Source organism: Ambystoma mexicanum, chromosome 4p (assembly GCF_040938575.1).
Source record: "Ambystoma mexicanum isolate Mex_15411 chromosome 4p, UKY_AmexF1_1, whole genome shotgun sequence".
In the NCBI taxonomy this organism is placed as follows: domain Eukaryota; kingdom Metazoa; phylum Chordata; class Amphibia; order Caudata; family Ambystomatidae; genus Ambystoma; species Ambystoma mexicanum.
Window position 1 is genome coordinate 1,247,134,695 of NC_090927.1, and position 26,840 is coordinate 1,247,161,534.

General features: G+C 44.0%; 1 protein-coding gene across 2 annotated transcripts in view; it reads left to right on the forward strand.

Annotated features, from left to right (window-relative positions):
• FSAF1 (40S small subunit processome assembly factor 1) overlaps positions 1-26,840 on the forward strand; it is a 238,174-nt gene that overhangs the window by 185,547 nt on the left and 25,787 nt on the right. Inside the window, exon 5 of one of the 2 annotated variants that reach the window (XM_069606909.1) lies at positions 13,121-13,207. The exons of the other annotated variant lie outside the window; for it this stretch is intronic. Within the exon in view, the coding sequence (XP_069463010.1) occupies positions 13,121-13,207 (87 nt within the window). The remainder of the gene's footprint in view (positions 1-13,120; positions 13,208-26,840) is intronic. 2 annotated transcript variants of the gene reach the window in all.

A 26,840-nucleotide genomic window follows, 5' to 3' on the forward strand; every position in this document is an offset into this window, starting at 1 on the left:
GTTAAATAAATATTTTTGATACAGATTGACTAAATGTAGTCCTCTGGACAATTTCTTTCAGCGTATTGTTTTGTGGTAACACCCTAGTTCAGAGTGTGGGGTATGCCTGCTCTTTCAGCATACTTGAAAGGTAGACATTGGCAGAGTTTTACCAGACTTGCATCTAGGATTTTGTCTATTATTAAGTTATTTCTTTGAAGATCGTAGTCTCCTCTTACAATCTGATTTATGTATTAACGAATGAAGCCCTGTAAAATATTGAAAAATCATAACTGTGTAAATGGTTGTTACAACCATGAATAATAGCGATTGCGTAAGGAAATTAAGGCTAGGAACAGTGAGATTTCAAACAATTAGGAAATGAGTAGAAGTTTCTGATTTAATAAAAAAGGAAAACAAGATTGAAAATAGAAGGGTGGGAGATGTTAAGACCGGCTTGTGCATAAAAAAGAAAATGCTTTTTAGCAAATTGTTTCTAATGGGTCTTCTTATGCGCCATCTAATCTAGTAGTCCATATTTTGGCAGAGGTATGCCGAGTATTTAAAAAATCCGTAGTTTGTAAAGTGTTCTGTAACTACCTGCCATGTGACAAACAGTTCTACTACAATTTCACCATCTTTGGATGAAACTATGGAAGAAGTACCTCTCGCCTTTTATTATCAACAACCTAACAAAGCACAGGATTTTAATTAATAACAATTCCTACAGACTCTTACAAGTCTGAACCGAAAATGTGTGCAGCCCATTTCTGTAAACTATGTATTCAATGTAAAACCTCAAATGGCCAGGTCTGTCTTAGTTGGAGAGGTGCAGAGATAATTCCCAATTTAAAAAAGGGTGATAGCAATGTGGTCTCTCATAATAAACCAATTTTCTTATTGAGTGCTATTTCTTAGTGTAAAGAATCAGGAATAAGACTTGGACACAAGGGCATTGTGTTGATTGCTCCCTCTTTCCCATCTCGGCTTGGCACTATGAGGGGTTTCCCTGCCTCAACAAACCTAAAGGATGTCACTGTCAGAATGTCCAAAATTAGAAACCTGACCCATGCATTCTAAACCTAAGATAATGTGAAAAAGGGGTATACTCTCAACTGGTTGAAGGTGGTTCCTTCCACAGTTCCAAAACAAAGTTCCAAAAGGGTGCAAAAAGCAACAAAATAAGATATCGGCCCTTGAATTGTATAGTTCTCCAATCCAGAGTGGTATGGCTCCCTTCCTCTACATTCCACAAACTCTTGAAATTTTCAGCCGCTCCTCGATTACACAATATACTAAAGTTTCTTGCTCAGTAGGTATGCTTCCCTTCCCCTAGAGGTTCCACAATCTTAAGAAGTCACTCTCCCTCGTCCCAACTCTTACAGTACATTCACATTGCCAGGTATACTCTCCTAGGCTTTCGCAACTTTTATTTTGTGCTTTTCACCTTATACTCTCCAACCAGGGCTTCTTATCTTATACTCTCCTACCAGGGCTTCTTTGTATATCTGCACTAAAAGGGTATGAGTCATTCTCTGTGTTCTCACACTTCTCCCGTGCCTGGTATACTCTTTTGTCAGGGCTATCACAGGTGGTTGCAACAAAGGCGTATGAGTCTTCCCTTGTGCCTTTACAATGTTCACTTTGTATTTGGGTGCAGATCCCAAAGTTGCCAGACCCTGCCTGGTCTACTCACCTACCTGGTCGTCTTCAACATATGTTCCTTTCACTCAACTATCCTTGGGGTGGTGGGGGTCTTCAACCCCTCTTCGCTGCTTTCCCTTCATAGTACTTTATCATTCCCTTGCTTGGGTTTGCTTTCACACTGCTTCTGTGTGTTGCGCAATCTATGCTACGAAGTGCCCCGGTGTCCCACTTCCCTTGCTTGGGCTCACCGGTCTCTTGTGACCACTTTTGTGTTCTTCACAGTCTTCGTCTCCTTCACCGGGAGCCTCATCTTGCTGATGGTGTCCTGTCAACTCCTCGGTACCTGTTTGACCGTGGCTGCCTTCTTGCAGCGTCTCCTGCTGCGGGCTTTCAGACAGTGTACCTTCCTTCCAGCCTCTTGCGACGGCACCAACAGCCTCTGGCCTGCTCCTCTCTCCGGCTGTCATTAGTTTCGTTCGCCATCGTGTAAAGTTAATCTGCTTACCCTCGATCTTCATCTTCTTTGCAGTGCCAGGCTTTTGAATGTCCCGGCACATATTGGATCCTTCCTTCCAACGACTGGAGCGTGTCTCTAGCTCAGTGTGCCGCATTACTCCCGAGATTTTTCTCGTCTGTCTTTCCATCAGGAGAATGGGGGGGACCCTCATAGTCCCTACTGAGTGGGGGAACAGGTCCTATGTCGCAGTATACAATATAGGATGGGGGACTTAACGAATGAGTGCCATAACCTGGGTGGAAAAGGGGATACCAGGTTCCTGCCAGTCAGTCTCCTTGCCTCCCATGAAGGTTGTCTCCCCAATGTGATCTTCCCTCAGGCAGCCCCCACCAGGGTCGGGATCAGGTAGTGGCTGCCCTTCCCTGGCCACATGAGAAGAGAGGGAGTGATGACATCACTGGATTCACCACAATAGGTTTATGGCAAAGTTCCCTTGGAACGTTTGGCAAGATGGGCACGTGATAATAGAATTTTGCCAGAACTACAAGCTTGCTATAAAGCAGGTGAAAGTTCAGTAGATCAGAGTTTTCAGCTTCATTTGCTACATTAGAAATATGTTGTTTTGTTCAAGCAGCCATTATAGCTATACTTTGCAGATTTACAAACCACCTTACGTGCTGTTCTGTAGAGTAACCTTTGGATACTTTTAGTTAAAAAAAGAGCTTCCTTTGAATGTATTAATGGCAATTCGTAATTTATGTTCGGAGAGTTTTCCTTGTGCTCGCTAATGGGTGGGGTGTAAATGTACAGCGTCATTTTCAGTAACGAGGGTACTAGAACAGAGTCTGTTTGAGGATGTTGTGTCAGATAGAAAAAACCCAAGAGGTCTTCAAAAAGAACTTGGTGTGTGTGGTTGTCAGGGATGGCAGTAAATGTAAATAAAACAGTGTTTAATCAAGTCAAGCTTTATTTCGGTTTCCACCTAAAAGCACTTACAGAATTTCACAGAAAGATGACTAAAAGCTATGTTACAATAAAATAACAATGCATATCAAAATTCCATGTTCAAACATAAAGTTAATGTTATGTTATGCTTTATTTCGGCAAAAAACGCGATGTAAAAGCTGTACAATATACATACAAAAGCAAAAAAACATTTTGACAATTAAGATAAAAAGTGCAAAAGTTAAAAATTCAAGGCTCCACACTCAATGATAAAATTAATAAAACATCAGTCATTTAATCTAGAGTTTCTTCCTCCTACGGAAGGCGCTTGTTAAAAATGTTGATACTACAAAGAACACCGGAAGTGCAGTGTTGTATTTCAATAGCATGACGGCTTCACTTCTAGTTCTAATGCAGTACGAGTTAAGAATCGGCTTAAGGCGCTTTTGTCTGGCACGTTTGTGCAAGAGGCAAATAAATAGGAAATGTAATTCATCCACAAGTGTTTAATATGGCACCCAAAAAAGAAAAAAAATGTATTGATAAGTGTCATGGTATACATATCCAAATAGTTTATTTGTTTATTTATATATGAGGCTCATTTTACGCTCATTTTACTGCATAATGCACATGGTCTGATCTGCTGGACAAGAGTACTCAAACGCTAGTGAGACAGGGTGGGCTCATTGGAAATTTCTCCCTGCGTATTGGCTGGATGGCAATTGCCACTACCTTGGAAACATTTGCAGCAACTCATGCAGTCAAATCATGGGGTATTGAGAAAGTAGATATATTTACTAAATCTGAGATTGCAATATTGAACTCACTATCTGTCCTCCTCTGTGACCTAATGTTCCTTTTGAGGTTGCAATTGAACCCAAGGCGTACAGCTTGTGAGATAAAAATCAAAGCATTATAGTATTTGGTGCACATTTGGAACAATCCTATATGAATGATCTAGCGAAGAGCATTCCCAGTAGTTGTTTTCAATCCTGGTGCAAGTAATCTATCCCAGTTTAAATATAATCAAGAAATTGTATGGAATGTGTCTATTTCCTTTGATTACAATATCTGGTATAGATGTAAAATTAGGAAGGGAGTCAAAAGTGCATACAAAATATTTTATGCCTTAAAGGAAATGTACACTCAAAATTTGTATTGTGCCTATCGATCGGGCAAGTTGTTATAAGCATACGTTGAACGATTTAAAAATTCCTATGCGCGTTTCCTCACTTTTACACATGCAAAATCAGGCAGAAGTGTGTGGCTATCTTGTGCTAATCGTATCCGTTGCTGCATCGCTCTAAGGTGAACTGCCCTCGCGGCACTAAATCATATTCCCCGCCCCTCCATCCCTGAAGCTGACATCACTATTCCTAGCAATATTCTCCCCCTATTTTCATGACGTTCGTGTGTAGCGTAGCCAAACGCGCCCAGTCATCACCTATGTTAGTTGACGCAGACCCTGGAATATCAACACACACATTCTCTTGCAGCCCAGCGTGTCCCGAATCGGAACAGGAAACGCCAATACTGTGCAATTTATAATGTGCTTTTTTTCACATTAAACGCTCAGAGAACATCTGCCAATTTCCATTTTCAACCAATTTTTGTATTTCTTTCTGTTCGAACATCAGATCTTTATCATCAGGCACACGGTATTCTTTTAGATAGAAGAAGCGCATAGGACGCACCTTGTATCGCAAGGCTTCTGCATCAGCTTCTTGCTAGACCACCGTAAATGATCAGGTTGCTCCTAGTTGCTGATACCACCAAAGGGCCTATCGGTCCCGGGTGATCGTCCCCCAAAGAGTAATTGCGATCCAGCCATTTAAGTTTATCTGCCATTGCCTATTGAATAACCCGTCACTGGGTATCTGGAAACAATGACATTCGCAGAAAGGGAGGATGTAGCTGTGTAGAAAACATAACAGAAATATATTTCAGTAGCCGTTTATTCAAATGTATCCATGTACCCTTTAATTCAGCACCAGGTGAAACGTAATAATGAACGCAAACCAGAAACAATGGAATCGCATAGAAAACATTGTGGAGAGTTGGAGTCTATGATGTGCTTGAGAGGTTAGTGCTGTGGAGTATGTTTATCTCGCAATGGGATGCAGAAGCTGACAGAAGAATTCGAACAACACATAGACGGCATTATAAAGGAATATTAGCAACGACTTGGCATTGGTGGAACCTAGGGGAACCCATACGCATACCTCTCAACTCACACGCTTTTAGTGGGTGTCACCCGCCACTTTGGCAGCTCTCTCACGCGCCAAGCTCCCTACATGCCCATAGGAACCAATGGGCGTTCACCCGCCAAATACATAATCTGGTGTTTCCACGCGTCCCAGGGGCCATGAAAGGTTGAGAGCTATGCCATACCTGGACTCTATGCATTTCGTTGCTGGACTGCCCATGTGCCTGGGACAAATGCATACAGGTTGTGTTTTGCGTGTCGTGACAATATGCCCCAACCAATATGCCCCAACTTCAGTAACACTTATATTATATTTGGTATTTCCATTCTCTTGGTGTCCGCTCCGTTCAACGGTTTTCATGAAATTAAATTACACCTTCCTTTGTCCAGTTTTAAAATAGTGAACCTTATCATGTTTGCTGGTATTACACACCTCCCGTCCCTCAATCCATTGCAAATCCTCCCTTTCTTCCAAGGACAAAAAACAATTGAGCCTTCTTAGGAGAGCGCATGCTAAGTTTAATTTTGGTGAATGAAAGCCACAAATCAAAAAATTACCGTACAGGAAGCCTCGTGTGAACAGCCCACAAGCAACATCAAACACTGTGAGTGACCTTCGCTCCATGGGAGCGATTAGCCCTACTGTCGAACGTGGCATTCAAAATAAGTTGGGCAACAGTTCGTTAGAGTCCTCCCCATTGTCACGTCTGCGTGCGCCCTGTTTTCACGGAGGAATGTGTTCTGCAGATAACGTGAGACACTGACAAGTGATAAATCCAAGTGCCCTTCCATCTCCACTGAACTTCCTGTGCACTAACAAATGTGGGAGAGGTGGCATATCCCGCCCCCTGCACCATTCTCGTACCACGCAAATGACGTATAAGCTAAGGCCCGAGACATCTCCTCCCCATATTTACCTATTTGCATCACCCATGTTTCATATCCGTGTATTAACGCTGTGCTAATGTGTATACTTTGAAAATGTTATGTCCTTCCAAACGCCATCCTTTTTCTAGGCCCTCTGCCCATCTTGCGAAATGTTCAGCCTCCCTCTTTCAGGGCAGCGCACAGCCAGCCCCCACCATCTTTGTCCTCTGTCAGCTCAGCACGTCTCCTGTTCTCACGGAAATTCAGCTATTCCTTTTTGCAAGTAGCGAGTATCGAGCTCTGACCAAATGTGCTCATCCAAGAATGTGAGACCAAGGCCTGCTCCAATGTTAGTGCCCCATCCATCTCTGTTGACCAGCTCATGCCATCTCCACCCCCTCCCTGCCAGGCCGCGGTCCTCTGAGCCCATGCCCCCTATTTCCTTTGGATGCATCTGGCCACCAGACCCTACCACCACACCACCTCCAATTCACCTACCAAATAATTGATAAAGAGGATACATTTGAAAAGACAATTTGGACGCTTAATACTTGTTAGTACTTTTAATAGCTTTGAAATTCAAGTTAAATAATTTCCATTGGTCATGTACATTGTACAAACATGGAACATGCACACAGCGGCTAATCATTTATACCGGGAAGTCAAATGTTCAACGAGGTCCGCTTTTGGTGGACAGGGCTCGCTTGCAATGTTTTGTGGCAATGTATGTCTCTTGAAAGGGGTTTATCAAACACTATCTTTTCAAGAGTTTTGTGTTGAGGCGAAGATGGAACCAACCACTTCTTCTTGCGTTCCTCTTCCTCCGATAAAGGTGCATGTGCACATTGGTGAAAATGTTGGTTTTCTGTCCATGTGTGGACGTTGGAACAGTGGTGCATCAGTGAGCACCATTTTTCCAGTAGAATTTCCAAAGACCCGTCACAAGTTTTGGAGCTCCACCAAAGATGGTTGTTGAAAGACTGGGACCACTGTAAAATATTTTCAGAACCCTTATTTTTTTTTTTTTTATTTTTTACATTTTTCTTTTTTTACTAGCAGCTGTGATTTTTTTTTTCTTTTTTTTTATTGTTTTGGCAATGTGCTTTATATCAAATTGATGGCAAATGTTTGGAAACTGCTCTCGCATGACCTTTGCTATTGAAACCTGTCTGTCAATGGCTATGAGATCTATTTGCATTCCCATTGATTGGGGCGTGGGCGGTACATCCCCATCGGCGGAGCCGTTGGTGACCCAGTCGACGGCTACCCCGTTGACAGCTACCCAGTCAATGATGGGGAAATCCAGGGTATCGCTGCACCCCAAGGCCCATGGTCACTGCCTCATCAACTACCACTACTCAATCAGTGAAGGCACCAGTGGTGTCTTCTGCTTTGGAGGCGGCAAGACCAAAGGATCTGTTACCAACAGATTTTCTTCCCAAACTGGGATCGGGGGTTGAGGGAGGTGGGGGGGGTTGTGAGCGGCCAGATCATGGTTATTTAAACGAGTTCTGAGGCGGAAACATTGCAGTAATGCCTGGACACCAGTGGAAACAGCCCAATGGGCATAGAGTAACCAATGCATACTAACCCAGTGAGACGTGTTTGCCCTCTGCCAGTACTCCTGCCTGTGGCCCCTCCACAGGCCCCTGGAGATGTCACAGGATATTTTCACTGTGCGGATTTCTCTAGTCTCAGAGATCCAACAGCGGCTGCCACCAATAGCAGGCCCGTCAGGGAGCAACCCCAGGTACAACCCGTCAAGGCCTCCGCACATGTATCTCTCGGCTACCCCAAGGCGACCACCACCACCTCCCGTCCCAGCAGCACTATCAGGGGACGCACCACAGACGGATACTGCAACGGGCACTGATACCGGCACCACAGACACGGATGAGTTTGACGACTTTATTCATGCGGATGGGGACCCGATAGGTGTAGCTGATACCCCCAGGGCATCTCCCCCAGATGAGGTGGGGTTGTAATACTCCATGATGGCAAGGGTATCTACCCTCATAAACTTAACGCAGCAGAAAAAGAGAAAGGAGGGTTTCCTTTACCAGTGGCGTACACTGGTCAGGAAGACGATATTGTCTGTCTCTTTACTTGACGAGGTGTGGGAGGAAGGCCCCGCGCTAATGAAGACCCCAAGCTCTGCACCAGCAAAATAGGACATGCTCGAGAAAACATACAGGGTGCCAGACTCTGCCCCCAAGTGTCAAAGATCACAGCCGTCACCAGATTCCGTGTTCTCGGAAACCGTCTGTGAACCCGTCCTCCAAGTCTATGGTTCCACCAGACCAGGAATGAAAGACACTGGATGCAATGGAGAAGCGTGTCATATACACTGCAGCATCAACCGTCAAGGACGCCAACGCTCTAGCCAGTCTAGCCCGGTATGTTGGGGAGAGTTGTGGCTCAAGCTTGGCCCACTCCTAGATGTCTTGCCAGATGACAAGAAGACTGAGGATCTTTCCCTTTTTCAGGAATGAGAGGTGGTCTCCGACCATACCATCATAGTAGCTATGGATGTTGCAGATTCAGGTTTTTGTCAGATGGGTAATGGTGTGGCACTTGGGCGCCAAGGCTGGCTGAAAGCCACCAACTTTAGACCGGACGTCCTGGCCGAGGTGGTCAATATGCCCTTTGACGGGGATAACCTCTTCGGAAAAGTATTCGATGTGATGTTGTAGGCGATTAAGACAGAAGCGGCAAAATCCCTAGGGACCCTGCAACAGCGTCGGTTCTCTTCCTTTCGATCTTCAAGGGGAAAGTTCAGCAGATCTTCCAGAGGATACGCTTCTAACTCCTGCTGTCAACCCTCCCGCTCCACAGCGCAGGAAGCATACGGAGGCTGGTTGCAAGCCTTTGGTGGAGCGTCGTCAATGCCTGCAAAGCAAAACGCAAACACCCAAGCAAGCCTGCACCACTTTTACCACCCGGTGGGTGGTGAGGTCATCTATCAAATTTCGTCAACGCGTGGAAAGACATCACTGACGAATGGGTGCTGGACATACTTAGTCAGTGCTCTTGTATTCCCCCTGTAACGAGGAAGGAGCTACACATGGCCCAGCTGCTACACAAAGTGCAGGTCATGCTGGCAAAAGGGACAATAGAAGCCGTCCCTCTGCACCTCCAGGGCTCCAGACCTCCTGGGCTCCGGAGCATACTCCAGATACTTTATGGTCCAAAAAGAAATCAGGATGGTGGCGCAGATACTGGATTTGCACTGCCTCAACAAATACATAAACTCCCTAAAATTTAAGGGGTGCACCAGGTGCTCGGACAACTGGAGGGAGGGGGATTACTTGACAACGCTGGACCTTCACGTCCCCATAACCCTAGAGGCATCGAAAGTTCCTGTGCTTTGTAGTTCTGGGACCGCACTATCCGTTCAAAGCTCTGCCCTTCGGCCTAAATCTGCACCAAGGGTTTTCACAAAATACTTGGCCCCAGTGGCGGCTCATCTATGCCTCATGGTCATACACATATACCCTTACCTGGACGACTAGCTCATCCAGTCGTGTTCTCGGGACCTGGTGATATAGCACACAGAAGAGACCATACGCCCACGGACTGAGCTCGGATTTTCCAACAATTATCCAAAATCCTGGATAGTGGGTTGCTCTGTTTCTGGGTGCCCGCCTCAACATGTTGGCATCCTTGGCATACCCCTCGGAGGAGAGGGTGGTGGCCATCATGGGGAAGGTACATCCGCTGTCCACGATACAATCCAGGACACTCTCGGCAATTGAGTCATTACTGGGCATGATGTCCTCTTGCATGCACCTGGTCTATTTCAGCAGGCTGCAGATGACGCTGCATCAAAAGCTTCTGGATGCCAAGTGGGACCAGGTTACAGGGAAATGGACAGACAAGATTACCCTCAACCTGGAATTCTGGCAGTCCGTACAATGATGGGAAGTGCGCTCACACCTCACTCGGGGTGCCCCGTTTCAAGACCCACCTTTCCAGGCTACAGTCGCCACAGATTATTTTCTGGATGGGTGGGGAGCTCATTCCGGGCAGTCCCACGCCAGGGGTCTCTGGCAGCCGTAAGAGAAGAATCTGCACATCAATGTGCTGGAACTACGGGCCGTATTCTGGGCTTTCAAGTCATTCCTGCCTCTTCTGAGGGGTCTGGTAGTAAGAATCTTCACAGACCACACCACCACAATGTTCTACATGAGGAAGTAGGGCAGGACACAATCCCCTGCTATTTCGCTAGAGTGTCAGGCCTATCTTCAAGGCATGTTCCTCATCCCGTTTCACCTGGCAGGCATCAAGAACACTGTAGCAAATGCCCTCAGCAGGGAGCTGCGCTACTGCCACGAATGGGAGATTCAACAAGAGCCAGTGTCTTTCTTCTTCAGCAAATGGGGCCATCCCCACATCGACCGCTTCGCCATGGCAGCGAATTTCAAATGCGAGGAGTTCACCAGAAGGTTTCCCCAGCCGGAGAGCCCAGGGAACACATTCTTGCTCAGATGGGAAGGGCGGTTTCTGTATGCCTCCCACCAACCCCCAATTCCACTTCTACTGCATGTCATCAACACACTAAAACTCTGTCACTGCAAGATGATACTCCTCGCCCCATCGTGGCCCCACCAGATGTGGGACCCGGACCACCTCCGCTTGTCGGTGGCTCCAGACATATTTCTGCTGCCACTTCCCAACCAATTCTCCAGGGAAGAAAGGACCATTCCGCATCATGACCCAGCATCATTGAACCTCATGGCTTGGCTCCTACGGCCCTAGAGTTTGGCCACTATGATCTTCCTTTGGAATGTAAGTTGGTTCTTGCCAAGGTCAGGGCATCGGCTACACTATTGTGCTACGGGCACAAGTGGAATCTTTCACAGTGTGTGGTGCATGTCCCAGATGCTCACGCCTCTGCGCGTCATGGCCCCACAGCTCCTGCCGTACCTACTGTCGCCAGCCCAGGCCCCATCAAGGTGCATCTGGCAGCTATCACGATACACTTGCTTGCCGGGAAGACCATCCTTGTGGTCCCACAGTCTTGTCAAAGAATTCATGAAGGGCCTCTTCAGATACTTCCCTTCAGTGAAGGCCCCCTACCCCAGCGTGGGAGCTCAATGTCTTCCTCACCAGGCTCATGGGGCCACCATTCGAGCCGTTGCATCAGGCCACCCTGAGGTTTCTTTCTTGGAAGACAACGTTCCTGTTCGCTATCACCTCGGCCAGGCGGGTCGGGGAGATTCATGCTCTCTCCCACAAACACCCATACCTGTCGTTTCATGCTGCAAGGGTGATGCTTCGACCCAACCTTCCTTTATGCCTAAGGTTCTGTCTGCATTCCACCTTAACGAACCCTTGGTGCTTCCAGTCTTCTTCCTGAATCCTGCTTTAGCTGCTGAACGGCCACTGCATAAACTGGAGGTTGTTCGGGGCTTGTAGTTCTGTGGCTCTCACAAAGGATTTTCTGAAGACTTCTCAACTTTTTGTGAACTTTGGTCCTTTGAATAAGGGAAATGCCCCGTCAAAGGCTTCCATATCCATATGGCTCTCCGGCTGCATCATGCACTGTCATCGTCTGGCCAACAGAGACTCCCGGGTCCGCCTAGAGCTCATTCCACCAGAGCTATCGCTGCAATGACATTGTTTTTGGGGGTTCCCCTGCTGGACATCTGCAGGGCTGCTACATGGAGGTCTACGCACACCTTCACGAGGTTCTACTGTGTCGACTGGGATTCCAGGGAGGAGTCCAGAGTCGGCCAGCGGCGCTACCCAACCTGTTTGATTGAGGTGAGTCTGTTCCAGGGTAAGTGTTTGTACTTCTGTTGAGCCTTGCCACTTCCTGTGTATGTACTTCTGTATAATCGTATTCATGAGCATGTGAATCCATGCCAGACCTCATGCTGGAGAAGGAACAGGTTACTTACCTGTAACTGTTGTTCTCCAGCATGGGTCTGGCATGGACTCGCGTGTGAACCCTCCCTACTTCTCCATCTGTGCTCTTCTCGGTTCATTCTGGCACCTCACGTGCTTTGAATCTAAAGATGGCCGCCAGGGGCAGGACTCAAGGGGACGGTCATCATTGGATAGGTGCAGTATCACCCAGTCTCCAGTGATTGGATACTGGGAGAAAGGCAGTTTTCAAGCTTTTAAAGCAAGACTGCTTTCTTTTCTTACTGAGGATACCCGGCCTGACAGCGGGGAATATTCATGAGCATGTGAATCCATCTGGGACCCATGTTGGAGAATAACTGTTACAGGTAAGTAACTTGTTGCTCTTGTTACCTTGCCATTGTGCTATCTCATATAGATTCACTCAAAACCTGGCTAGGGTGCACTGGAAGTAACTCATCTACCAAGTAAGCCCTAAGCAGCACTGGGTTTTCTGTTTGACCGCAACTACTTTTCTCATGTTTTTAATACAAACTTACTTGCTCACAGCCTGAGTTTTCCTTGCTTTTTTGCCTCTGCTTCCTGCTCCTTTCTCACAGCACCATTTTGAAACTTGGTTCACTTATTTACTGTGCATTGCTTCCACAGATGAGTGGTTGACAGTATAGGTAGATGGATATTCTGATTTGTGTACTGCTAGATCCTAAAGACCAAAGGTATGTAGTTAGTAGGTGGGTGGTGGCGAAGGAAAGTACAAATATTTGTATAAATTGGTTGTAGCTCTTGGGAGGGCCGTGTTTCTCACCTCAAAGATCAGTACTTTTAAAAAACGAAATTGTGGCTCTATATTTGCTTTGAAGATTGCTGTAAGTCTCAGTTGGGTAACTCCAGTGGTTTACGAGTCATGCCGTGATGGGGCAAGCTACCTTGTTTGAGTTCCTCTTAGTGATTAACTGTAATATCCATGTCTGGCTTCAATTTTTTATTTGACTTTTGCTCCAAACAGAAAACAGGATTAGCCTTTTCTGTTGAATTGTTGACTTATTATTTCTGAGCAGCGCATTTTCTATTCCTGTGGATATCCTGTCGGTGTTTGATGAGTATTATGTATTCAGAAATACAGTATGTTTTTTGTGTTTTTCCTGTTTCAGCCTCCCAAAAAGCAATATCTGAATTACAAAGTTTACCAAGATCAAGTGAATCAAAAGAAAATTGAAAAGAGGGAGGAAAGCATAAAGGTTTGTATGGCATCCTTTGACCATCTTGCAATTAAGTGTGTTTGACTTTCATGGTGGATGCCATATCAAGATGGTGTTGTTTAGGATATGGCGAACCCTCAATGACGACTATAATAGATATACTTTCCCTGATTGGGGAGCGGAGGGGGAGGGTCGACCAGCAGGTATAGACAGGGAAAGGTCTTCAAGCAGCCATTAACCCAAATTAGCAGCGTTCACCGTAGCCTCTCAAATTGCTAGAGCGTAGGACCCATCTTACAAGTATGAAGCCATCATTGCGCATTTTTGTATACCAGCTAGTAGCCACCTGCTCCATAGAAAGTAGACCTGCCATCTGCCCCATGCAGGCATCCGCTTCTTCCCCTGCAGCCCGTGGTTTCATAATGACTGTCAAAGGATGAAGAAGCTTTTTAACAGGGCTTGTTATGACGTATGGATTGAGACTTATGTCCTCTGTGACCTCAAAATAGATTACAAGCACCAGTTGAAACAAAAAAGGAGTAAAACAAGAGATGGCAGTGGGCACAGCTGAAATGAGCTTTGGTTGCAAGAAACTTCAACTTTCTGGATAACGGTGTTTAAAAGGGACTGAACATGTTAATAGTTTAGTCATCCATCTGCAACACCTCCAAGTTAAAGAAGGTGATATTCTTCCTTTTCCTGAGCCGAATAGCTGGATTTTAGCTGGTTGAATACTCATTTGAAGCTAAAATCAAGTACCCCCATACTAATGCCCTTTTGAAATCTGTTCTGAAGGACTTGTCTTCTATCCAAACGTGACTCTAAACCTGCAGTCGAATATAGTAGGTCAGATATCTGCATATTTTTCTTAAAAGGGTTTCCAAAGAAATACTTTCTTTGGAGACACTCTGTGAGCAAAATACATTCAGTGCACCAACAAAGGTGGCATTTGCATAACGTGTCTCTGCTAACAATTAACCCAATCTCAAATTAATCTTTAACATACTGCTGGAGGCAAGAAATGGAAATGGCACAGCATTTTCCTATGTATACATGCACATTTTCTGGTCGGTTTAATAGGAAAATGATGCACCCTTTCCATTACATACCCGCAGCAGTATATTAAACTTCACTCCTGTAGCAACGGGCCACAAACCACACTTTGCAACGATATTGAAGTATCTATTTGGCTTAATACTTGAGCCAACTATTCAGTATTCATCCAGCGCAGTAAGTTCACTTTTTGGTGCACCCCTAGCCATTACTAATACACACAGAGGTGCACTTGCATGTGCACTACACTAGGAATATGGGCCTCAATCGCTTAGATCTGTTTTGCAATTGTGTTCTGTGTGTTGTAGTTTGAAAATGGTCAGTGCAAAGGTCCCAAATCCTCTTCTATGGGCATCCCTAGTAGAGACGTGCGCCAACACCTGCAAAAATAAATACCTATGGTCGGTGGTGGTGCATGTCCATGCTCGGTTGAAAAGGCCCCCTCTTCGGTATGGGTAAAGCTGGGGCTCTGGGTATGTAACTACATCAACCTGTGCCTGTCCTCCCCGGTTTTCCTCTCATTGGCTCTTCCTTCTCTCTCCTCCCCCTCTTCTGTCCCTCTGATGTTCCCCTCTCTCTCCCTTTTCTGTACTCCTTCTACACTCTGCTCTATTCTCTATTACACATTCTCTCCTCCCACTACTTTCTACTGCTCTCTCCTCCCTCTATTCTCCCAGTACACTCTTCTTCCAGAACTCTCCTCCCCCTACTCTCCACTGTAGTGGCATCTTTTCGTCCGTCACCCTCCTTTCACTCTCCACATCACCTTTGTCAACTATCACACACTTGCACCCCTAGATCCACCTTTTGTCTCAGTCACGCAACTTGCAAGCACGTGCACCCAAGTACCACTTTCTCTCACCAACCAATACTTCACCTTGTACATGCTCTGCTGTACCATCCTCTCTCCACCTGGTATCTTGGTCCATCTTCTCCCTTAACCTCACCCGAACAACCCAAACTGGCCTTTCCTTTTTGTCCTTCTTTTTTCTCTCCAAACCCCGTTGATTGGTCTTCCTGGTCAACTGGTTCACCGGGCCAATGACTTTGTGCTTTTACCCATCGGCTGGGTTACATGCATCAGAATATATCAAATGGACCTTTTGTGCAAGTGTCCCTGGCTTTCTGGTGGTGGTCTGCTTCACGCATAGTAAATTCTGGAGATTGTGTCCCTATTACACCAAGCTTCTGAATTGCTGGTCTGACTGGTGTCCTGTTCTGCTGCCTTTCCTGATCACCGTTGCCGCAATGACCCCTGGTAGCTGTAGTCGTATGGGTCAAAGAAAGACTGCCAGCATTGTGCACAACAGTCATGCGGCAAGAAGTGGTCCTTATCACATTTACCCAGGGACAGAGACTGGGACAGGACTAGCTCTGGGAAACACCATTGTAGGCCCTGCCCCATGTTGTGAGGGATCTCATCTCCTCTTGACAGGATCGGGTCCATGACCACGTGACTGCAGGGAGGAAAAGCAGAAGCGAGAGGAGGTACAGGGTGGTCATGGGACAATGAGTTTAAGTGCAGAGGAGGAGTGGAGACAATGAGATGGTGAGGAAACCGAGATACAGTCAGGCAAGTACTGAGGAACAAGTTCATTGATAGATTTGTAGTCTAAGAGAAGAAACTTGAAAAGTGGCGGATGTGTATGAAGTGCCAACAAGCACATTGTCTGTAGGCAGAAGTAGGGGAAGATCTGGGTAGGTTGTAGAGAGTGTGGTTAACAAAGTTGAGGACTTTGTCTAGAGGGAGAAAGTCATACAGAGGAAGGCAACGGAGCAGGTTTAATCAGTAGTCAACTTTGCTTAGCACAAGGGTGGAGATTCAAGCTTTTGTAGAGACATTAGTAAGAATGAGAGACATTTTCTGAATGTTGAGAATGTTACTAATATGAGCAGGAGAGGCAGTGGTAGTGATGAATTGTTGCGGTAGAAGGTTGCGATTAAAGAGGACTGCAAGGTTGCTATCCTTGGGCGAGGGAGCAAGGTGGTCAAGCAGGAAGGGGATTGGATGGGAGAGGGAAGAGAAGCAGTTGGAATCTGGGAGAAGATTACTTCTCTTTTTTAAGACTACAGCATCAGGCAGCGGATAGCCAAACCGTGACAAATTACAATGATACATTTGGTCATCTATTCCGAGATGGCTGGGGTGAAGCAGGGAAAGTAGAGAAAGATGGAGTGTCATCAGCAAAAAGGTGATCGTGAAAGCCAAGCAATGCAATAAGTCTTCCTACAGTAGCGGTATAGAGGGTGAAGAGCAGAGGTCTAGGGTCTGATTCCTAGGAGATGCCAGCAGGGAGAGGGGTGGAGGGACAGACGTTTGTGAGTTCCTGGTTATTTTAAAGGATCGCTCTTCCAGGTAGGAGGTGATCCAGACGAGAGCAGATTTGTGAAACCCCTGGTCCTGGAGAGTGAGGAGGAGAGCAGAGTGGTCTACTGTGTCAAAAGCAGCAGATATGTCCAAATGGATGAATATAGACAAATGTTTGGATTCATGAGCATCAGAGAGTCGGTTGGGGATGCAAGATTGAGATAAACAGTCACACCACCTGTAAGTGATTTCAATCAGGCACACACCCAAGTCTCACCCAGCATGTAGTGCGCAAATGAAACCCTTATTTATTTTTATCTATAAGTTCACTATTTTGAATGATATACCACTCCTATCACGCCCTTCTCAAAATTCCCCCCAAGTTGCACTGAACCAGGAATCGGGCTAGTTGTAAAGGTAATTATTAACAACGAATTATATCTTTAATGCACTAGGAATCAAGAGAACAAAAATAATGCAGCAAAGAAAGGAATACTTTTGGGTTGGTTTAGAACAGATAGCACTATGGTTAGGGGTTCCCCCTGCAACACCCCTCAACCCACCAATAGGCAATTTAAATAGATGTGAGGAGAGAGCAGGTATTCAGGAATAATGCAGACCAAACAGAATATCACTCCCACCTTCCCCCCCCCTTACACACAAGAGAAAAATGGATTTGACTTTTCAACTGTCAGTATGGCTTTGAAATTGGCTGAGCAAAAACACGAAATGTGTTAAAAAATGCTTAAATTCTTATTAAATTCTACAGGAGCCGCTTTGAACAGATGGTAAGCAAGCAACATAATTATTTAATCAATACAAAACAATTGGAACCTCAGAAGCAAGGTGGGAAATAATTTAAAGGTCATTCATACATGTAAAACTTTTCCAAATGTAAATTTGCGGCAAACTTTTACTTATGCATAAGGGGTCAATCGCACTGTTTCGCACTGCGGTTTTGAGTTGTGAATGTAGTTGAGGGTGTTGGGTACATGTGGGAGTTCGCTTCTATCTCAAAAACTGAGGGAGTTATGGAGGTTTTAGTGGGAGATGTTTTTCGAAAATAAAGACACAAATTTGGGCAAGGACAGTTTAGAATCAGAAAAAGATGGCTTATGCTTTTTACTCAAGGCTAGAGCGTTCAGGCTAGGCAACCAAGTCGGGACAAAGTAAGCTCTGAGACCAATTCATGACTTCAGTAACAGATCCCCATCACCTTCCCCGGTGGCACCAGTCCAAAGACTCAAAGTGGGATTTATGGATCAGAGTTACACAAATAAAGATGACTATAAAAATGGCGCTTCAGCAACTAGACAGAATAAGATGACACTAAAGATTTTGACACTGTTACTGGTTATGAAAGTAGGATAGTTCGTAGATTAGAGTGGAACAAGATAATGCAAGGCATACAATAGTTCTCTAGCGTCCTATTAATACTCACAATCCACTGGGATTTAAAAGTTTTGTACAGTCACGTTCTGGTCAATGGAACGGTTCTTGCAAGGAAAGACAGCACATCAGGCGCAGGCCTAGATCAGCTAGGCCAGTCACCGGAACTGCACAGGATCTGCCCTTCTCGTTTCTGGATATTTCAATTCAGTGGGATTGCGAGTTCATCAGGCAAGCATTATGGTAGCAAGCCAGATAGTTTCAGGATGCTTTCTCACACCACAGCGCTTCACTGGGTTGTGAGGATAAGTTGAGGATTGAGGCCTTGCTGAAAATGGTTCAGCTACTGCGTGGGCTGGTCCTTGGCATCTGGATCTGGAAGGATGTTGAATGCTGGATCAGAGTGCTTTGCTGGAATCAGAAGAGTGAGTCCCTATGTGTTGTCAGCAGTCTCTATTTATCCTTTCAAATGACATCACAAAAATGGGTGTATGGGCCGGCTTAACTAAGCTTGCCCCTGTTAACTGGGATTGGATCAGAGCCTCTTCTCCGACTTGCATCTGAGTGATTGGCTCAAGGACAGATGTCACATTTATGGTTTAGCTTTTACAGTCCTTAGAAACCTCCCCTAGCCACTAGTTTCAAAATCAAAATTTTTCTTAAATACATATTTATACACGTGTAACCTCTTCAAAAATCACATACAGGTATTACATATGTTATGGAGTATCTGTTCCTCAAAATCCCACAGCTGTGAGACCTTGTTTCACATTTTTGCAGCATTTTGTCCTTTTTGCCATGAACACATTTTCCTATTTTTCTCCAAAAAAAAACACATATATTGCCACTCCTGTTCCGAATATGCTACACAATTCCACCACATCTTGAAATGTAAAGCCAAAAATTAGACGAACAAATCTGTCCTTTTGATATTTTTCACCATTTCTGATTAGAAAATTATGAGTCTCTAAAAATGGTTCATTACATGTTCTTTAACAGCAAATGGTCCGCCTTTTGTCTCTCTCTGGAGCTCAAGGAGTTGGGAACCTTCTGCAAGCCAAGTTAATGATCTCTGCACACGTCCATTTCTTGGCCTGGAGAATCTGCCATTGTTCAGTCTCTGGCTGTAGACAAAAGTTTGACATACCCCACAATTATCATATGCCAGTGAGTATCTGCTGAGAGAAATGCCCTCCCCTTTGGGGAAACCTGTTTTTCCACTTCTTGCAGCCCAGCCAGGCTAATTTATTCTTAATGTCTTAACTTAAAATCCAGCAGAAAACAAACTTGTTGCATCAAATGACATAGATAAATTACTTTCTTAGATTTAAGCCTGCGGGATCAAAAACAACTAAGATCTGTGTTTTCTTTCAGCAACAATCCTTTTATATTTGCTAATCTGGCAGTCTTTTAGTTTAAATAACTTTAAAGTCTAATCAGGAGAGCCCAGTGTGCTGCACTCAGATTTTTGACAGGAACTGTAATTCCCAGGTAGCACAGGGTACTACACACAGATATTTGACAGGAACGGACATTCACAGGCAATCCAGTTTTACTGGAAAATATTTTTCTTTTAACCTTTCAGGACTTCGTACATTCAAGATGCTTCCTTAGGTTAAATGAATTTTAGCGCCAAGCCAGATTTTGAGTGTTGAGAAGTGTTATGTACAGGCATTCTGGATTTTTAGCAGCAAAGTAAATGTCATTATAGGCACATTTTGGAGTTTCACTTGCAAAATGCTGCTGCTCCCTCTGCACTCTGTTTTCTTGTCATGAGCCCACTGGCACTTTTTCTGCAGCGTGTGCTCTATTCCACCACACATGCACCATGGGTGGCAGGTTGTGCAGCCATCTTTTTGTGTGTTGAAAATGCAGTTTTGGAGGTTTTGGCGTGCACAAAGATTTTTGCCGCCATTTTAATGTTTCTTGCACCATAGATAGCAGAGTAAGTCTGCATAGTATAGCAGAGTGGGTCAATACATCCCACACACCATCCTCCTAGCTTTTGTGCCAGGCGATCCTCTATCTTTGATCAAGATAGTATTTTGGAGGTAACTTGTTTCATGGTTTTGGCAAGTGTAAGGAGATTGGGGATCCGCATGACGTTTTCCATGATTCCTGGGAAGGGCGAAGTCTTTTTCAAGCGGGGGTATTTGAGGGGTCGGGAATGAAACTCTGACCCAAGTGAGACATGATTTTGGCTAAAGCCTTTTATTGAAAATAAAAGGGGTTGGGAAAATGCTTCTCTGACCCTGCTCTAAGAGCAAGGTCCCTACTTAAACCAAAAACTAAGGATCTGTCTCTGTCAGAATGCCCAAAACAAAACTGTCCCATGTCCAAAGTTCTATTCTGACCCTCACACTATAAACTAAATTCTAAGGTGAAGATGGCAATCTCTTTAACCTTATGTGGTTTAGAAAAGTGTTCATAAAGGAACAATAAATATCTCCAACTCGAACGTTCTTCAAGGATAAAGATCCTTGCTCCAGAGGGTGGTAACCTTTCCCTGGATTCCTCTTTCAACACAAAAGTTATTTGCTTTCTAATATTTTCACAAGTGACAGTGCCTTGTGTCTTTTCTTGACCAGCCACAACACTGATACACAAAACTGTCTGGTTTTCTACTTTTGTCTCTTTTAGGATGCCTTGTATACTGTCCTGCCAGGGTTTTGCTACTTTGTTCCTTGTTAACACAATAATGTTCCTAGTCCTGATGGTTCTTCTTAAAATCTCTTTACTATTAGTTAAAACAATCCTTTAACTGCCTGGTATACTCTCCTGCCAGGGCTTCTCGTCATCACGCACTTGTAATTGCCTGGTATACCCTCCTGCCAGGGCTCCTTATATTCACACACTTGTAATTGCTTGGTATATTCATCTGCCAGGGCTTCTGTTCATACAGGCGCTCTTCCCTCTCTGACTTGCTTATATACTTCATTTGATAATGTATCTTCTTGATATATTATCCTATCTGGGTTTCCCATATTCTTGCACTGTACACATTCACATACTTTTAAGGGTTTTACTTGTAGTTCATTTCCCCTTTTAGCAATAAGCTATCTTGCTCTTTCTCTCTCAGCTTCTTCATTTATATTTGCTTGCATTCCGTGTTGCCGCTGATGCGCCCTGGTGTCCCGCTGTCTCTGGCTGGACTCACCGGTTCGTGTTGGCATTCCTGGTTTCTGCTGCAGGCAGCCGGTGGCAGTCTTTTGGTTCCTTCCTTCTGGCAACCACTTCCACTTAGCTTTACTGTCTACAGTGGCTCCCACTAGGCTTGTCTGCTTAGTTCTCGACTCCGATGAGTGAAATGCTGGTCTCTGACACCTGCAAACACTCAAGAGTCATCAGCTTCTGGTATTCGCGAAGCATGTCATCTTCGCACAGCAGCTTCCTTCTTCTTGGCTCTCGAGCCCGATGGCTCTACCACACCAATTTTAGCCCTTCAGTCTCTCGATCCGCACAGAGAGGTGCAGCTCTCAGGCCAGCAGCGGATCTCGACTATCTACTTCTGCTCTTTAAATTTCCCGGTCACAGGTGTGTGTTTTGCTCTGTTTCTCTTCTATGACCCCGTATTTTGGTAATTCTGGGAAAGGGAGTCCTGGATGATTGGTAGGTGAAAATGGAGACGGTGCTTTCATAGGTTTCACAAGGCCGATCAGAGTTGGAGTGTTGGCCTATAGATCTTGGGAAAATGTCTTTAGTACCTTCCATAAGAGAATCAGGAAAGGTATTACAACAGGTTATGAGGGTATTTGGTATGGAGGGTTATCCTTACAGGAAAATGGGGGGAGATAGCATGTCTCATCAGATGAAGCCATGACCTCTCCCCGGAGGTTGTTTCCAACCCCCTCCCCCACCCCCCAGCTCACCATGTGATCCTCCCTCATATAGCCGCCCCCAGTGTCTGGATCAGGTAGCGGCTACCGTCCCCTGGCCACATGGGAGGAGGTCACCAACGGGGAAACTGTGATGACTCCATCGGATTCATCACAGGTAGTAGGATACCCATTTTTTGAAGGTGGGGGGGACACAGTCTGCAGACTAACAAACAAGTCAGTGAAAATTGGGGCAATGACATTTTAAGTGTTGTCTTAATGGCCAGCATGGGACATGGTTGGCCTGGCAGTCTGCAGGCTTGACAGTTTTTCGAATGCTTGCAACTTTCATGAAACTCCTGAAGAGAGAAAGATGCGGAATAGGAGATAAAGCAGGGAGCTAACGCATTTAGCAAAACTGGTCCCTTATCAGTCACGCTTATGTTATGTCTTATTGCCCTAATTTGGTTGAAGAAATTGTGTTCAGGTTATCACATAGGATGATAAAGGACATGACTACCAGGAAAGTAAACGGCTTTTGTAGTAAGGGGTGTCAAAAGATTAAAAAAGGATTTGGAATGATTGGCAGCTATCCCTATTTTGTTAATCAAATACTTGCTTTTGGCTTCATCACTTTTTTATAAGCCTTCGATAGTCATTTTATGAATGGCCTTTTCCAACGAGATTTATTCAAGTCACGTTTTGATTCCTGAAACAGAAGGATACAGTCAGTGGTTTGCGCTCTTTCTTAAATGAATACAGTGCAAGTCATTGTGAGTGCTATGTTTTTAATCTTAATCGGAAAGAAAGCAAAACAAAATAACAGTTTTATAAGATTCACTGTTTGTGTAACTCACTTTTTAAATCCTCTTGATTCAAAGAAAGAGAAAACTAAATTCTATTAATATCCACTTTTAATTTTTAGAATCCTCTTAGTTCCACTTTAGACCTCTGGGCTTTTAGATTCCTCTTAATTCAACTTTAGTCCTCGACACGTGTTTCCTCATTCTTGGTGACGAACGGTTCTTCAAGAGGTTTATTGGTCACTTAAATTTGTCATCCTGATATTGGCAGTTGCCCAGTTGTTGTGCTTTTATTATTTGGAGGAATCCTTTAATCATACAGACATGTTGTGATTGTGACGTTCGTTCACTATAGTCCTTCCTTTTTTGTGGTGAGTCATTTTTATTGTTAATCCTTGTTTTGGTCGATCCCTAAAAAGCAAGACATGGAGTATGTGAAATATATGCTTTGTGTATATGAATGATGAACAGATTCATGGTGCAAACTAATACTCAGTTAAATTATACATTTTTGGCAGTCCTCAATTTCTAGCCTAATGTTCAGTCAAAGAAAGGGTTAAGGTAGCAGCTCTGGTCATTCATTTTTTCCTCTTAACCTGCTATGGTGTTATTTTCCCTAGAAAAAAATATATATGTTCAAGTTCTTATTAAAGGACAACTGAATATACCACATCTATAGTTAAAGGTGTATTCTTCTAAATACAACTTTCTTGCAAAAGCTTAGAGAGCTAGAGAGAGCCTTAGCTCGTTTTGAGGAGCGGTTTGCACAACGTTGTTGTCCTCGGTATGGTCGCCAGGAACTGTTTGTAAGATGGCTGCTTTATATAGCGTGGAGTGACGTCATCGCGTCAAGTCACGACGCAATGAACTCACACGCACGCGCCTGTCGCCCATTTTCTGATTTTATGCGCATTGACATTAATTTCACTTGTTCCGACCCTAAACGTCAATCACAATTGCCTATTTGTGTGCTGTAGACAAAAAAGTACATGAATCTATTTAAATGGTACTTTCTTTTTTGTGGAGTTGAAGCAGTGTGTCTGATACAAAAGTGTGCATATAACCTGGTGAGTGTTTTTTTTTTTCCACTGGTCATTAAAGTTCACCTTTCTTCATCGTTGCTGTATTATAAGATTACCTTAAAGGAAAGAAAGAAAATTGGGTAATTTGAGTATTGTGCATTATGGGTCTTAGATCTGTACTTGTCTCAGTTGGGGTAGATAGTGTTGACAATTAACAAGTCAAAGGGATTATGTTATATCTGATTGTTACTGGTTGTTTTCTAAAGAAATACATATTTGTTGTATGATCCTCTTTTCACTAGAGAGGAAGAAGTTTGATGGTGACACGGAGAAAAGACTTTGGGGAATCTAAGAAGTCTTTTTTATGGATGTATAGATTTAGAGGTGACTCTATATATGATGTGTGCATCTCCTGGTTAAATGGGATGCTTTTGTTTTACAGAAAATGAAATAGTTCCTGATCTGAATTTAGACCCGTATGACAAGTGTCCATAAGGGAAATCCAACACGCTTCCTGTTTTCTAAGCATACGGTCCATGTTGCCCCCTCTGGGGGGCAGGCATATTTTCTCTATGCCGAAAAATCTCAATTTGTTTAGTTGATCTGGTTTGTGCATTTGTTGATGGTGCACTGCTAATGGTGACCTCTGATTCTTGATTGTTCACTGATGTTCACTGTGTTAGCTGATTCTGATCTTTAGCTGTCATATTGTACTGCCTATGTACATTTATTCACGTAGACATTCGATGCCGTACACCACATTCGAGGGGATTGGGTCCTCCAACGTATTCCATATCTGACAGTAATGACCACAGCTGTGCTGCGGTGATTACTGTCATAGATATGGAATACGTCGTCGGACCATCCCATCGAAAGAACATTACCATGCAAGAGAGTAACTTGTTCTTTTTGCTGTTGCAGTTGATGAGTTGTTGGATGAGATATTTTGTGCCAATCGGTTTCTGAATGTAGGTTTTCACGTTCATGGAGTATTGGCATATTGAGCGATCTACACATTTATAATGGCCTTTGAGTGGTTGTTGTAGCCACATTGTTCTCACTGTTTTGTCTGTTGGTTTTTTCTTGATTACAAAATGTGATGGACTCAGCTGACTTTTTAGATTTTTGGCTTTTCTAAAGGTAATTGTGGGAGGGTCTTCTAGCACATTCTTAAGGTCCAAATCAGTTTTGAGAATATTCCAGTTTCTGGTTAGGATTTAATTTATTACTGTGTTGTTTGAGCTATACGTTGTGACAAAATTGGTTTTGCTTTCTGTTATTGGGTGTTTCTTGTTTTTTTGATTTGTAAGAGTGATTCCCTTGGTCTGCTGAAAGTTTTCTGATAACTCTTAGTCACAAGATTTTCACTGTAACCTCTCTCTTGGAAATTCGTGATGGCCTGAGACACATGTTTGTTGAATTCTTCATCCTGTGTGCAGTTTCTTTTAATTCTTAACATTTCTCCAAACGGAATATTGCAGATAACGTGTTTGGGATGATTGCTGGATGCATGGAGTAGAGTATTGACTGCTGTCGGTTTTGGGTATAATGTTGTATGAATCATGTTGTTGTGAATATAAAGAGTGACATCCAGGAAGTTGGTGCTGCTTTGGCTGTATTCTGTTGTCAATTTGAGGTTGTAGGTATTGTTGTTGAGGAACTTAAAGTAGTTATGAAAGTGTTGTATTGGTCCATTCCAAATCAAAAAAATATCATCTATGTAACGTGTCCAAAAGGTGATATTGTTGGTTTGGGTGAAGGATGGGTGTTGCCAGGCGTGCTCCAACTCAAAGTGCCCCATCTATAGGTTTGCATATGATGGGACCTATTTGGCGGTTCTTTGGATTTGTCTATATAATTGTTGATTGAACATAAAGATGTTGTTTTGTAAAGTAAATTGTAACATTTCTATAATCATGTTGTTGTGGTCGTGGAATGAGATGGATCTGGTTTTTAGAATATATTCAGTGGTGATAAGTCCTTTGCTGTGTAAGATGCTCATTTACAGAGCTGAGGCATCCATTGTGATGAGCCAGTAGTCTTTATCCCATGGAATGGTTTCCAGCTGTTTAATGATATGCGTGGTGTCTCTGATGTAGGAGGCAAGTGTAGTGGCTAATGGTTGCAATTGATGGTCAATGTATTCAGAGATATGTTCTGTTAGAGAGCCAATGCTGTTGATGATGGGTCTGCTGTTCGGTAATGAAATGTTTATGAAGCTTGGGTAGAAAATATATAGTTGAGCTGATGGGAAATTGCGTACTGATATTCTTCATCAGTAAGAAGCGATTGGTCTTTCCAATGTTGACTCATGAGTTTCCAATCTTCAATTAGTTTTGGCAAAGTGTTTGTTGCAAGAGATTCATAACAACCTTTGTCATTGAGGTGTTGCATTGCCATTTTTACATAATCACTGGTTTTCATTAATACAATGTTGCCTCCTTTGTCCGATGATTTTATGGTTATGTCTTGATTTACTCGAAGTTCTTTGAGGGCTTTGTTCTATTCCCTTGTCGAATTGAAGGATTCATATTTATTTGGTTGGTTCGTATTCCCTTTTAGGTAAATGGCTCTTAGATCATTTTGTACTGTTTTGAAAAAAATGTCTATGGCATTGTCGACTGCTAGCTGTGGCATAAAAGTGGATTTGGGTTTCAATTTGGTGCTCGTGGCTAGACCCATATCATTTTCTTGTTCAGAAGTAAATATGTCTATGGTAAATTGATCCTCTTGGTAAGGTGTGTTAAGAAGATCCACAGTCTGTTCTACATGCTGTACTGAGACCCGAAGGAATTTCTTCAATGGTCGATCGTTTCAGGGGTTCCAGGTGCGCACATTTTTTTTCAGAATTTTGATTCCACCCTGCGGCAAGTTTTGCTTCTTTTCGTTTAACTTCATACTTAACCATGGAGGAGATTCCTAGTCTGGGTGGTCGGAATAAGGGTTTTATCAGTGTCTGAAATTCAGTGGAAAAACGCTAGAAGATTGGTAGAAAGTTATCAGGGGTGGGCTCCAAAGATTAGATGAGAATGAGCTCAGCTCCTTGTAAAATGGGGTCTAGGATTTCAATCTGTTTTGTCTTAGCCACGCTGAGGGGGTTGGTAAACTTCATGCGCTCAATTAGGCCACGGATGGTAACGTCTTGCAGCTGGTAACCTCAAGAGAGGTTGTCTCGGGTGGATAGCTCAGCGGCAGCGTGCTTGCCTTGGAAACAAGACGACACGAGGCAACACAGGTTCGATCCCCGGATCTGCGCTTCGAAACCTCTGGGTATCAAGCGCG